The following is a 14,528-nucleotide window of genomic DNA, read 5'->3' as shown; positions in this document are numbered from 1 at the left end:
TGGGATAGAATGAATGACTTTTGTTCTGTTCATTGGTCCAGACACTTTTTAAATGTTTCGATTTTGGTATAAAACGTCATCTTGTCCAAAAAGCACTAACAAAAGCAATTGTGTTGTGGAAAGAGGCTTTAGCACAGCTAACTGTCTACGTTTTCTGCGTGGTTTAATCTGAAGGGATAAACTGCCTAGTATTCGGTCGTCGACAGTAATGCGTAGCTTCATACATTCACCATGGCAACCTAGCTCCGCCCGCTCTACCTGAATTATCTCGGAACAGACAACCAGCAGTGTCATTTGCATTATTTATTAACATCCAATCGCCCAAACCGTATTTCCCCTGTAACGACTTGCTGCACAAAGAACTGTTATTCTTTTACATAAGTTACATAGATCACCGAGTTACCCCGCGGACTAAAGAGTTTTTTTTTTTGTAATTTACAGAAGTGTGAGGCTGAAGGACGAGGTTGCTAACGACTGAGCTGTAAATCCTTGAATGATAATGTAGATTTGCGGCACAAGAACACAGTCGTAAGTATTTACATTTGAAAGGCTTTTTTATGTTATCTGAGTGGCATTCATTGGTAATTTCTCTGAAAATGTTAAGCCATTCAGTGTGGAGCAGTGGCCTAAAAACATTAGTTGTACCAACTGTAAAAGTAAAACCTCACTTTAGGAAAACACATTTTAAAAAGTATGGCACAGTGCTGTTTGAAATATCAACATTTAGTTAAAGAAAACAAACGACAAAGGATAGGAAGCCAGCTATGTGTTATATATGTGTTGTACTTTACAGCTTCCTATCCTACACCTGGCTGATGAAACTGGAGACTGGAGGTGTAGAGCAATGCCATGCAGATAACCTTACATGAATATATTGAATCCAAAAATATTTAATTGGGTGAACTGGGACCATACTGCAATTTAAAAAAAAAAAATCAGTTAACTATTTTAATATTGTCATTCAGTGGGGCTGCTGAAAAAGTCTATGTGCATGTGGTCTTGACACTATACTGTAGGTTATGTAAAGTGATTTATGCATACACATTTTCATGGAAATGAGACTATTCAAGTGCGCAAACACTGATCTGATCACTTGCATTACAATGAATCACTGAACTATTTTCCTGTTTCTAGGGAATGGATCACTTTGAGGCTTCCTCAGATCTAGACACATCTGATGAACTGACAGAGGAGGGCTGTGAGATAACTTTTGAAAGAGTTGTATTGAATGGAGACCTAGAGGAAGATGGCGATTGCCAAGAACGACCAGGGTCATTGCTGTGGGAGAAATCCTTTGAACAAAGTATCTTTGTTGACATTGAGGATGATGGTAGCTTCCATTTTAGTGACCTGCAAGATTCCTACACTTTTCAGCTATCTCAGGATTCAGCTGAAGACACCAGTCTTAATTTAATTGGACGTGAGTATCACTTGATTAAACGAGTTAACTGTGTATTTCCACACTCACATTTCATTTACTATATTATTATTATTTTAGTAACTTAGTGGTAAAGTTGTGTCTTTATAGTACAATAAAATAGCATTTTAATGTTAAATACATTGAATTTATATAAATATGGTGCATTTACCGTATGTGTGTGTGTGTGTGTGTATATATATATATATATATATATATATATATGTGTGTGTGTGTGTGTGTGTGTTTGTGTTTAAATGCAATTACCACATTACTAACAACAAACAATGTTCAATACAATGTTTTGTTTTTTAATTTATTTTTTGCTTGGGTGGACACTGCCTTACGAGAGAATTTAACAAGTCGTTTAATGTTTCTAATGAACTGTATACATTGCTATCAATGAACTAACTATAACCTTTAGAGTTGATCAATTATATATGAGGATAACAATGCTCTTCATATTTCTTTTTCAATAAAGTCCAAATATTCAGAAGCAGCCTAAAAATACATTCAGTGACCACATTTTCAGAATCTTTTAACCCTTGCACGGTAATCTTTTTTTGTGGTATTGACCTCAAACATCAGTGTAACACATCATTTTCTTTATTTGTCCAGAACATATGGAAGAGTTAGATTCTTATGGAAACATTCAAGACAAAACAACTTCTGAAAGCAGTTTTGAGAGCCACAAAGTACATGGTACTAAAAGTAGTATAACCAGAATATCTGAGCAGAGACACAACACTATGGAAGATCTACCACTTCACACACCATATCTTCTTGTAGACACGAGTGATGAAGAACAAGAAGACCTTCCTTATGATGACAACTTTGATAGTAATAATAAAGCCATCACCACTGACTCTAACATGGATGACTACAGGATACCATTAGCTATATCAAACAATATCCTTACAGGCCATCTGTCTAATATAAGAGATGCTGGTAAACCCAACAAGAATACATATGGGGAGTTTTCTTTTCCTGTTTGTGTATCTAGCTGTGAAACAGAAAACAATGAAAATGAAATTGACACTATTTCTGAAGTTACCAAAGTTCCCGTCAAAAACGATCACCAGCTTAGTACCTTTTCTCCTGAGCTCAACTGTTTTGAAGGATCTCAGTCAGGGATTCCAGAGGTTCTACTTCGGCATTTCTCTGAGGAAAACCTATTTAGTTCAAGTAAATACATTGAAGCAGAGACCATGCCTGAGACTTCTTTTACTGAAAGTGTTGAAACCGAAACAGTGCTGAACCGATTTAAATCTAGACATAATTCACCCAAATATAATGAAGGGAAAAGTCTGCTGGGAAAAGACCTTTGTAAAGTTATAGAGTTGGAAACTGAGCCCAAAGAGCAGCGTGAAGATGATACTTCAAAAAATAGTGAGTGTCAGAAAACAGAAGAAATCTCAAGTGCTGAAAGCAGCAATACAGAAACTCAGGATGAAGTATCAGATCAGTTAAACGGTCCAGATAGTCCTGAAATTATAGACAATGAAGGGAACCAAAGCCAAAGATCTCTGTTTGGGAGAGCAGGCTATTGTAATGATATCAAATATGGACAAGGTCAGGTTCACTACCCTCTTCCTGACTTTTCCAAAGTGGCCCCAAAAATTAAGATCCCAAAGGGAAGCAGTGCTACAAATTTGAACAACCCAACGCCTGGCATTAAGAGGACCGAGTCCTCCCCAGGCTTATTCAGCAATTCTACCACCTCTTTGAAATCAGCTGTGGATGTAGTGAAAGAGGTTCTAGACACCATACAGCCACACGAAACACCCTTTGATTTCAGAGACCAACAAAAAAGACAATACAACCCAAAACAGAACCCAGAACTTGTTCAACATTTACAGGTAACTTAAATAATTGGTGATAATCCATAGAAAAGCACACCTTGGGGATTTTGCAGTTTACCCATGCATATGTGCATTTACTATACTGTAGTTTACTGTGTGACCTTTTTCACTATCCTTTACAGCACTTTTGCTGTTCTTTAACTTAAATGTACAAATATTTCAATTAAATATGGAAATGACCAATATTTAAAATGTTTTGTTTTGTCTTTGTTCACTATGCTACTATATACATTTATTAAGATGTGCAGTTTTGAGCCAACATATGATTTAGATAACCACTATAAGTTTATCAGTAGTACAAGTTCTTTCTTACTTGACTGTGTACATTATTCATCCCAATTTCATGTTTTTGGTTTTAGGATGAATATGACAAATTATTAACAAAATACGCTGAAGCAGAAAACTTAATTGATCAGATGAGACTGGGTGCTAAAGTAAGTGCAAACCTACAATCTATGTAAGGGATAAACAACGGTAAGTGGTGAATAGGGGAAATAATCCACTGCTTTGAGAACCGTTAGACACAAGGAACTGGATTATTTGAACACCAATTCAACAATTATATTTTGACCATAATAACATAGTTAAAAATACAAGTTTTAAAGGAAGAAAATAGAATACAAACTTTGAATTGGAATTTAAATGTAATGATTTATTTTAATATAATACCACATTATGTAATGTATTATGCTTATCAAAGTAGATACGCATTCCATGTACTTTGGAGATTTCTATAACATTGATTTTGTTATTAACAGATTCCCCTGCTCTCTGATTCTCCAAAACCAATTGAAAACATTGACTCTGGAGTTATGCCTCCTCATGCTAATACCACAACCTTCAGGGTTGCAAATCCAACCACAGCTCAATTAGGATCCACACCCAGATCACCTCTTACAGGTAATACATTCAAGACTTTTTTGTGGATTCACTTTTGTGTATAACTAAACTGATGTACTGTACTTGGGTACTTTAAAGTGACAGTACTTATGTAATTAATTTGGAAATGGGTATCTTTAGTAACAATGAGGACATTTTATGATTAGTTAGTTAAACCACATAAATAAACCCTGAAAGCAGTAATTTAAGGGCTTCCAAATGGGCAAGGCAAGTTTAATACAAGGGAACAATGTGATTATAGAAAAGGGGTTTGTTTCTATCAGTAAGTGCATTTTAGCCTTATAATGCATATTATACTTTATCATCCAGAACTATTAAACACACAGTAGTGCTACATTTAGAAATACTAAAAGAGGCTTAATAAATTAAATGACAAACATTTTGACTAGAAGTCTTTTTCAATGTCTTTTAGTATTTCTAAGTAATAGACTATGAAGAAATATATTTTCAGTTAGTACCTCCTCTACTAGGAACTTTGACATTGCTCAGTTGAGTAATTTTAAAAATACCGTTCACAAAATGTTTCATCATTTTGGTTTGGACATTAGGTGGATATGTATTAACTGTATTTGTACAGCAAATACAGTTAATACATATCTATTGTATGAACTTGTTAGGGTCCGCAACAGACATGCAAGATACTGAAGTGCCGAACAATAATGATACAGACACAACTCACCGGGAGCCAACCGAGGGAGAAAAGATGACTCAGGCGCTAAAAGAAATGATAAACCAGTTTACAGCAAAGGTAATTCCAGTGAATTTACATTTTCAAGAGTTGACAATACCTACAGCCACTACTGAGCTAACATATCATTTGTCTTCACTAGGTGGATGAGTTCAAAAGCTGTCTTAACTCAGGAACATTAACAGTGGAAGAACAGCAAGAGGTAAATCAAGCTTTTCTGATTTTATAACCTGTTTTTTCTGGACAAATGCTTTTTTTTTAATATAAATGCAGTGCTCGCTTTTATATGGCAACCCTTTACAGCAGTATGGTCATGTTTTCCATCCCAGTTTTATGCCATACCCAAAATGTAGTTTTACTCTGTAATGTTGAACAAATAATTCAAATGCATGTGATCACATTGTTTTAAGCTAATTGTTTTATTTTGACAGATTTTTAAGAGTATGATGGATGCCCAGGATAAATTGGAAAGGGGTTACATGGCCCAAAAAGACGGACATCGTGCTCTTGAACTTCGAAATGACATGGGCAAGACTGAAAACATAGGGGAGTTTGATCCTGAGAGGTAGGATAGATACCATAACGAAAACCCTATTAAGTATACTGTTGAAAATGAGCATGGGGCACTAATTGCTAATAATGATCGCTCTTTTTAATAAAAGGATATGCAATGTTAAAGGAATCATGGTTCATATACTGTCCAAATGGCAGTATATAACTTATAGCCAAGCTTATAGCCAACCCTGTAACGTTCAATATATTAAGTTAATGATGTTCACAGGGATTTGTACTATACATGTGAAAAATGTATCCTTTTACATAAAAGCAAATCAAATGTATTATTTTAATTGAATACAAGATTTATATGAACATATTTTTGTTTTTATTTTTATACTATGTGTTATTGGTACAGTAGTTTGGCCAGTATGACTACATTTTAGCCTTACCCCATGTGTTTTGTGTTACTTTACATACCCATCTTGTAATTACTTAACATTTTTTGTTCTCCATTCAATATGAAAAACAAAACCATTTTTTCTTTAGGCAGTTTCAAAATATTCATAGCACTGACCATCATTTTCACCAGTTTGGGATAATATTGTCTTTAACTGTATGTACACATTTGAAAAGGCAGGTGGAAGGGGAGATATTTAAAATAGGAATGTGCCTTGAAGACCTCAAAGAGCAAATTGATGAAAATGTGTGCAATCAACCATCCCCGCCAGCATTCACCACATCAACCCCTTTGCCGTCAGCTGTGCCCATCTCCTCATCCCATACACCATTGCATGAGGTAAACCATATAGCCTGCCCAAACTGATATTACAGATGTAATAACTTGGAAAACATAATGGTTTGCATTGATAGCAGTCAGATTTGTATAACCCTGTAACCCATATAAAATCCCTCCAATTAAAATGTTGAAACAGCTGTACCAAAAAAAACAAAAAAACAATCAAAAGCCCTTTGAAAATCTATTGAAAGTCCATTTGCAATCCAACTTGCAGTGCTTCCAAAGTCATTCTAAGTTAAGCTACATGTACATTTCAAGTATGTACAGCCTGCTAGAAAAATGGGCTAGGAGGGGGGACATAAACTGTAGGTTTACCACATATTCTTAAAAAGATATATAGCATGTTAGGCTACACTATACATGCAATATGTTTTATTTAAATGGTTTTTAGTATTTAGTAAGAGAAGATTCCTTTGTGTTAGTAAAGTTTGTGTTTTCTCTATTTCGACAGAGGCCAGGTCTTTATCAATCTTCAGAAGAACCAAGAATGTTGGAGAGGGAAGTAAGGTCAGTCAGTGAGGATAATGATCCAATACTATGGACTGCTCATCTCAACACAGAACAGGTTCATAGTCAACGGTAAATATCCACCTCAGATTGCTGCACTCTGTCCTCTGACATGTTTAAATTCTACATTGGACTGATGTGTTCAATCAGCTGAATAGATGTATCTTTTTTTGTAATTTAACGTAATGTGAGTAGCTTTAGTCAAGACAGTGAACGAGGTCAATAAAAGTGATTCAGACTGAAAAGATAGTGTTGAAAAGTTGTAGCATTATGCATTATTATTATTACATAGGTTTAACAAATATTCTATGCAATGGGTATAAATGACAGGAGTTGGATAACATTGTATTCATGTGTTGTCACCTGACTCGTGCCTCTGCTCCTTTGGGCTATCGTGTTTCGGAAAGTCTGTAACTTGAACAGTATAGTGTGCAGCTTGTCCACTACCCACATGCTGTATGTTCACCCTCCAGGTATTTCTGTGAAAGTTCTGATATGTCACAGGAAAGTTTGGATGTTACTCTGTGTGAGGATGGCAGTTGTAATCCATCTGCAGCAACAGTAAAAGCAAAAGATATCGTCTATAATGGAATATCTACAGAACCAAGGCATACCCTGGAAAGCAGACTGCAGACTCCTGAACTGTAAGTGCAATGAGTTTTTATTTTTTTTATTCTGTAGATTGAGTACAAATGATACAGCGAGAGTGTGTGAGACCATCCTTCTTGTTGCCTGTGTATACAGAAGTGCTAATTTTACAGCTTCTCAAATGTTTTGAAAATGAGTGCCTTGAGATGAATCTTAATACAGTAGAGGTTTTGCCATATAAACTGTGAAAGCCTTGAACTGGATAGTCTCCACAGCTATTGCCAGGGACAGTATATTCTGTTTGTTTTTTAACAGATCTAAGGGTCTAGTCAATTGTTACAAACAGGCAGATCTAAATACAAGTTTTTAAATCATTAAAATATGTCCCATTTTGTATCAATGTTACTTACTAAATCAAACACATACTGGTCACTGTGTATTTCTGTAAAACACCAGAAAGTACTCGCTACAATGCTTAGAACGCTCCCATACTGTAACTCTTTTGGCTTCATTAGCGCCATTGTAAAATCAATAAAAAAAAAATACATGTGACAAAACTTGACAAAATAAATTGTAAAATTCAAGTTACGTCTTACTAGTTTGTGACGTTAATAGTGGTTCCATAGTGTTTCCATATTTATCACTGAAGCTAAATCTTTATGGAGAATAACTGCCAGTCCATGATACATAGACTTATGTTGTCCTTGTTTTTTTTCTTATCTTTTTAGCCAACCTCTCATTTGCTTGTCAGAGACTTTGTCTTGCAGTGCTGCTTTGGAAGGTCTTCCTCACTCGTCATGTAATCTGTCTGTAAAGCTACATGGCAGCTCATTTCAACAACCAGATTCACTGGAGGTAGAGAATGGCAATTTTCTTCTCCTGGTAATCTTATGACGCTTTAAATATTTAATGATACTGTTACGCTATATGTATTTGCTGAGGAGCATGTTTTGAAAGAAAGGAATTATTACAAAAATCCAACCATTTCAAAAATGTACAGTGAGAGTATATGAGACAGCCATTCTTGTTGTCTGTGTTTATAACGTGCTCATTTCACACCTTCTCAAATGTTTTATTTTGCACTGACAGCAGAGAATATTGACCCCTGAAACAGACAGTGGCTTTGGAGGCTCTGTGGCTTGTCGCCCACCTACAGCAGTGTTTCAAACACACTCTGATCAGACAGCTACAGAGAGGGAAGTCAGCCACTGCAGGTTTGATGACATTGATCACCCATTCTGTTAAAAAGACAGATTTGAGTCTCCTGCCAGGAGAAACATTACAAATCTCTTAAAAAATAGCACATTTACAATATTTGAACAGCAGGTGGTGCCAAGTAGAAACCCCATTTTACTTTAACAAACATACTGTTTCAGGGAGTAAAGAAATTACAGGTGCATACCCCTAGTAGTCATTTATTCCACCTTGTTCAGACTTAGAGAAATAGAGACAATTACAAATATAATTACATTACCTTGCATTTTATTTCAACACGTGCTTGAAGCCATGCTAAATTATTAATAAAACAGTTCCCTAGATAATAAAGTAATGTCTTTAGTAAATAAAGGCAGTTCCAATTAAAATCTGCCTGTGTGGGGTGCATAGTTGAAACGTTAGTTGACGTGATTGTTTCCTGTTTTATAAGGTCCATGTTTCCACTCCTTACGAAAATGACCAGGTCTTGCAGCTCAAGTAGTGATGTGTCATCCTCCTGCATAGAGATGGATGACACAAGACCCACAGATTCCAAAGGGCTGAATGATGCACTTGGATTTGCTGATCTGTCTGGTGGAAGCACAGTGGGCCACTGGACTCACAGTATTGTGAGTGACAGTAATCCCACTGGAGAGCAAGGTAAATTACATTAAAAAAAAAAGTTTCTACTTTTGAACAATATATTGTTAGGAAATCACTACCTTTCTTTTTTTAGGAAGTATCGCACAACTGTCTGGTCATCTCATAGGTGAAAGTTCGGACGATCATCTCTTGTTACCCACACCATGGCATTGTGGCCCTCCTGTCCCAACACTGGGTAACGTGACCTCTACAGTGGATAAGGATTCCCACCCATGTGCTCTTCAGAAGTAAGTGGATAACATTGCTTCTAAACTGCAGTTTTTATTGACCAGCTTTACAGGTCAAATAAAGGAAAGGACTTGCTACTTCTACAGCAGAGTAAGTAAAGCAATTAAAAAGTTTTAATAAAACCTCATGGTAATCTACTATATTTATGTCATTTTTTATTTAAACAAATTACTTGATTCTGGATATAATTCTTTTGATATTTTCACATAGTGAAGCAATTCTAGCTCTTCAGTCTGAAGTATCAAGGCTGAGGAAAGAATTGGAGAAGAGTTTGTCTGGTCTGCCTCAGAGATCCAACAGAATGGACATCACTAACTCGAGTCACAAACAAGAGAAGACATACAGGGCAAGGTCACAATCACACAACAGGGTTGCTTCTTACAGGTACAAAAACACTCCAATATTGTACATACAGTGAAGCAGACTAGAATAGTGTACTGGATTATTTTCCTTGTTTCTTTTCTAGTGGAAGGAAGCATATGCAGTACAGAAATAAGAAAGTGTTCACCGTCAATAGGGATTCAAGTCCTCAGAAAGTGGATGACTGGATTTCATCAGATATGGAACCAAGTGGGTATTACAGAAAATGTTACGTTTAGTGTCAGAAATACACCAAAAAAAAACTGGTATGTATTTGAAAGGGACATTTTAATTTTTTTTAAAAGAAGAAATTGTGCATTCCAGTGTGAAAAGAAATGGTTGATAATATATCTTGGATACAATTTTAATTACATAGCACACCTTGTGTCTGTACTTTTGTAATAGTTTTTTTTTTTCTCTCCTTGCAAGTTTATTTTACAGGGAAGCATACTCGCTTAACTTGCTTGCTAGCAGTTCTGTAGCAGTTCATAGTTTATCATACAATAATAACGAGTGATGTGAGTTTTGTTTTGGATTTTCTTCACGTCGAACCTGATGCTAGATCAATCGACTAAATCTCTCAATCCTCAGTCTTCTGTTTTTCTCTTTTTAAGGTACTGATAGTGAAGGCTCGTCACATTCTTTCTCACCATCTGTGTCACACCCCTTGCATTACAAAGCTGACAGAAAGAGTCACAGAAGACCTAGCCGCTCTGAAGAACGTGAAGATTCATGTCTAGTTAAACACCAGTCAACAGGTATACTGTAGCCCCCATCTTTCTGTCTTTATTATTCGTAATAATCTCAGTCTTTGTGAAAGGTGCCTAAGTTTATGTATTTGCATCTTGTTTTTTAGATGAAGATTATACTTTCAGCAGCCCTCGTCAAAAACACTCAAATGCATTGATAAACAGTCAGTCCTACTCCCTGTGTAACAGTGAAAGCAATCACTCATCGTGTAAGTAAAAATTATGGCTGGTGTTGATTTATTTGATAATTGATTACTCAGCACACCTGTTAATTGAATATTGTGAGCTGTTTTACTATTGAAATGTTAAGATAACTAAATGATGTGCAACTAGTAACATGACAATAAAATGAATTGTACCGATGTGACAAAACATTAATGAGAAGTATAGATATAATATCTTTAGTCAGTTTCAAGGTTTGCTTTTTCTAATTTCTTTTACTTCCACTATTTACTGTAAAGCAGCAGAGGATCTGAAGAGTGTTTCTAAAGAGAAGAATGTACATCAGTACAGAAGAAACTCAAACAAGACTGAATCGCATGGCAATAGTGGCTCAATCTGCAGTTTGCCACTAAGGTAACTATTAAAGAAAAACAAACAAAAAAACACCACTGTACAGAAGCTACAAAAAAACATTAAGAGTTAGCCTTACTGGTACCCAGTAGAAAACCTAGTCATACTGCCCTCTTCCATTCTGAACTGCTCTGTCATCTCTAGTAGAACTGAATACAATGGCTTGGATTAAATCAAAACTATTGCCCTGCTACGGCCTTATTATTCTCAATGCTATGTTTAATTTGAATATTTTTTTTTGCTCTTGTCCACAGCTACATGGTACAGCAGTCTTTAGTCCCACACAATAGAAGAGGCTCCACCCAATCAGACTCAGCCCTTCTGACCAGTAGAATCTATCCAAGGAGATCAACAGCTATCAATGACCTTAATGCAAGAAGTTTACAGAGCAGCCTATATATGGTCAGTGCATTTCAATTGGTAAACTGTCACATTTCACTTATTTTTTGTTTAATAATTGTATTTCATAAAATGTATTAAGGTACCAGTACAAAGTTCCCTGAATATTTATCTTTTTAAAATAAATCATTGTTTGTTTGTTTTTTTCCTTCTGTTCAAACCAGAAATTAAATATAAAACTGTATTCCTTCTGTAGGATGCACATTTAAACAAAACATTAGACAGCGCCATAGAGGCTGCACAGAGCTTGAAGAGAACCACAGACAGAATGGCAAAAACTCTCTCAGCTGATTTCGCCAAAGCAGAGTCATACAGAAAAATGCATGGGCTGTAATCATTGATCAGTACAGTACAGCACAGCACAGCACATCTCATCCATGAAGGTCCCCGACGGACACAAGACGCAACATCTCTAGCTTCTCCTTGGCTTGTTCCTAAAGTAACTTGCATTCAATTAAAAAATACACAATAAAAATGTGTTAAACTGGACATATTTCCTCCTTACTGTTTTTTACTGGATGGAAAATATTAGTTTTAGTCTATATTTTATAGATACTTTTATCAGTATTCTTCACATTGACATCAGTCTATATACTTTTAAAATCTGTTACAGAAAAAAAAGCCCTCTGCCACAAATTGTGCAACATTTTGGACACTTACTAACATTCCATCCTTTTGAATGGGTATTGCATAAAAAAGGAAATGATTATGTTGTGCAACTTTTGGTCCACCCTGTTTAACTCTCTACCAAATGTATCGCAACCTGCTTTTAGATTGCGGTGAATGTGATACAAAATTGTTATCTTTTTTGGTTTCATTTACTGTATTTATCTTTTGAGTTCTCAAAGAATGTATTAGCAGATGTTCTGTTAAAATAATATGAATTCTACTTAACAGTATTATCAAAATCTAATGTAATTAATGCAACAGTTTTATTGAATATTCTTACAAATTAATACCAAATGTACAGTATTTAAAAATCAATCTAATTACAGTACTTCAGTCATTTTATACCATTAGTGTTTGTTGTGTCTAAATGTAGTAATTACATTTGTCATGTATTTGAGTGACTTATTCTTAATCGAATCCATAAATGACTAATTTACAAATAAAGTAGCAAGATACCTGTACATTTCCTGTTGCTTTTCTAAAAAGTAAAGCATTATTTATTTTTATTTTGTTAAACTGAATTACATAATAAGAGATACTTAAACCTTCTGCCTTCTTGAATTCAAATTACTTAATTGAACTGGAAATTACTCAATTATAAAAACAAGTGTGGTATGTAGTACTACGTGGTCATTATGTTAAATAGCTTCTTATAACAATGTAATTCGTTCTTTATAACAAAAGATCAAATTAGGTCAACCTGAGCTCAATTTTCAGAACCTAGATTAAGAATGTTCATACAAATTGTCATCACAATTGGATGACCAGTTCCAAAGATACTGGTGCTGGTAATTCAGTTATTGCTGCTAGTAATATTGGGACAGAAAGTTTGATTTTAGCTTGCATTTACAAAATGTATACACCAGATGGAGCAAATGCTCCATTAAAAGCTTGTCAGTTTATATTACTCGCCAGCTGCTGAAAAAAGAGTACACTGTTTACCAATATAACCCTATTTACTGAATTCAATACTTATTATAAACCTTATTTTCTGAAAAATTATTTTAATCAAAGTAATGTAAAAGAATACAGGTATGTCTACACACTCCTGTTTATTATAATTAGGGCTTCTGATTTTTGGTGTTATCCGCTGACTTTTCTACTGTCCTTTAAAAATGCAATTGATACCGGTTAAGCCTTTTGTATATCTCAATCACAACTGAGAAACGTATTAATAGTAAAATTGATTTAATTTACAGGGGTTTTCTATGAAACAAATAAATGGCCTTTTTAAATCTTATTTTAAATTTCAAGAAGCAGAAGCGACTCCTCTTTATTAATGTAAATAGTCACGCAGAACGATTGTAATAGTGTGTCCAGCATAAAATACTTTATTTTTCATTATATCCAATAAAGGTTATTAGCATGTTGCAATCTCATTTGTACCTTTTGCTTGTTAATCAAAAATTAAGGCTTTGCCAATTTAAAAGCCAATTTAGTTGTTCCACAGAAAAAAAAATCAATTTTATTATTAACACGTTTCTCAGTCGTGATTGAGATACATGAATGCCTTAACACGTACAAAACAAATTCTTAAAGGAGAGTAGAAAAGTCAGGGTAAAGCACCGAAAATCAGATGCCCTAATTATTTAAAATGATATATCATTACGTATTAAAATTAACTTGTTTGTACTGTGTTATAAACTGGACTACTCTAAAGACCGGAACTATTAAACAGTAAATAGGGTAACATTCCCAGATTATATTGCACAGAACCTTCTCATATTCTCTGAGAACCAGTTCCACCTATTGCGCCACACGTAATGTGAAAATCTGACACCAATATTCACTGTTAACATTAGATACTACATACAATACTGCTAGTTATCATGTTTCTATTGAGATGTTTGCCTTTTCCATTGGGTGTCACAGGTCTGCATTACTCTCTTATGTACAGTGTGTGTCTTGAAATCTTAAATTACTGTTTTTTTGTTGTGGTAGCCAATTATGTTGAAAACAATAAGATGTCTGTTCCAATTGTTAACTGATATTAGGTTTACTGCTCCACCTTTGAAAGTTACAATATATATTTTTAAAAAATGAATTAAAAAAAATGTTGAAAAAATTAATAAACTAAAAAAGACCACTTCATTGCAAATGTTCAGTAAACATCGCCTTTGACTGATTCCTCAAAGATAATTCCACCACCAAGGTGTTTATAAGGTTGCTATGGAGAGACCATAAGGATGACTTCACATCCCAGAAATTAAACTACATTTCTCAATGGTAGCTTTAATTAAAAAGAAAGAAATGACTGTCTAAACTTTTAATTCTTTAGCACACATTATTCAGAGAATCTGTCTGTAATGTCAAACTTTTTACAAGTGCATACAATGGTTGTAGGTCATGGTGACCTACTTTATTGTGTTACCTTTAGCTCTAATTTGATATTCAGTCACAGAATATCGCCGACATGCTTGTATAACCCCACTGTTGT

The 14,528-nt window shown here is 34.9% G+C and overlaps 1 protein-coding gene across 3 annotated transcripts; it reads left to right on the top strand.

The window, feature by feature from the left end:
- Positions 1 to 10: 10 nt before the first annotated feature.
- Positions 11 to 14,528, top strand: LOC117411141 (uncharacterized). 3 transcript variants are annotated; one of them, XM_059031758.1, is made up of 22 exons: positions 11 to 528; positions 1,135 to 1,420; positions 2,036 to 3,276; positions 3,639 to 3,713; positions 4,038 to 4,179; positions 4,797 to 4,927; positions 5,010 to 5,069; positions 5,299 to 5,432; positions 5,999 to 6,161; positions 6,613 to 6,740; positions 7,142 to 7,312; positions 7,985 to 8,111; positions 8,346 to 8,470; positions 8,902 to 9,110; positions 9,220 to 9,340; positions 9,552 to 9,725; positions 9,808 to 9,911; positions 10,316 to 10,459; positions 10,558 to 10,659; positions 10,912 to 11,026; positions 11,278 to 11,425; positions 11,619 to 14,528. In XM_059031758.1, exons 2-22 carry the CDS (start codon positions 1,138 to 1,140, stop codon positions 11,754 to 11,756), a joined length of 4,035 nt encoding a protein of 1,344 aa, XP_058887741.1. In that variant the 5' UTR covers positions 11 to 528; positions 1,135 to 1,137; the 3' UTR covers positions 11,757 to 14,528. The 3 variants fall into 3 exon arrangements, with proteins under 3 accessions (XP_058887741.1, XP_058887740.1, XP_058887739.1); XM_059031757.1 differs by having other exon boundaries at positions 9,187 to 9,340; positions 10,915 to 11,026; XM_059031756.1 differs by having other exon boundaries at positions 9,187 to 9,340.

The sequence above is a fragment of the Acipenser ruthenus genome, chromosome 10 (genome assembly GCF_902713425.1).
Source record: "Acipenser ruthenus chromosome 10, fAciRut3.2 maternal haplotype, whole genome shotgun sequence".
Lineage (NCBI taxonomy): Eukaryota > Metazoa > Chordata > Actinopteri > Acipenseriformes > Acipenseridae > Acipenser > Acipenser ruthenus.
This window is presented reverse-complemented; position numbering and strand designations above follow the sequence as displayed.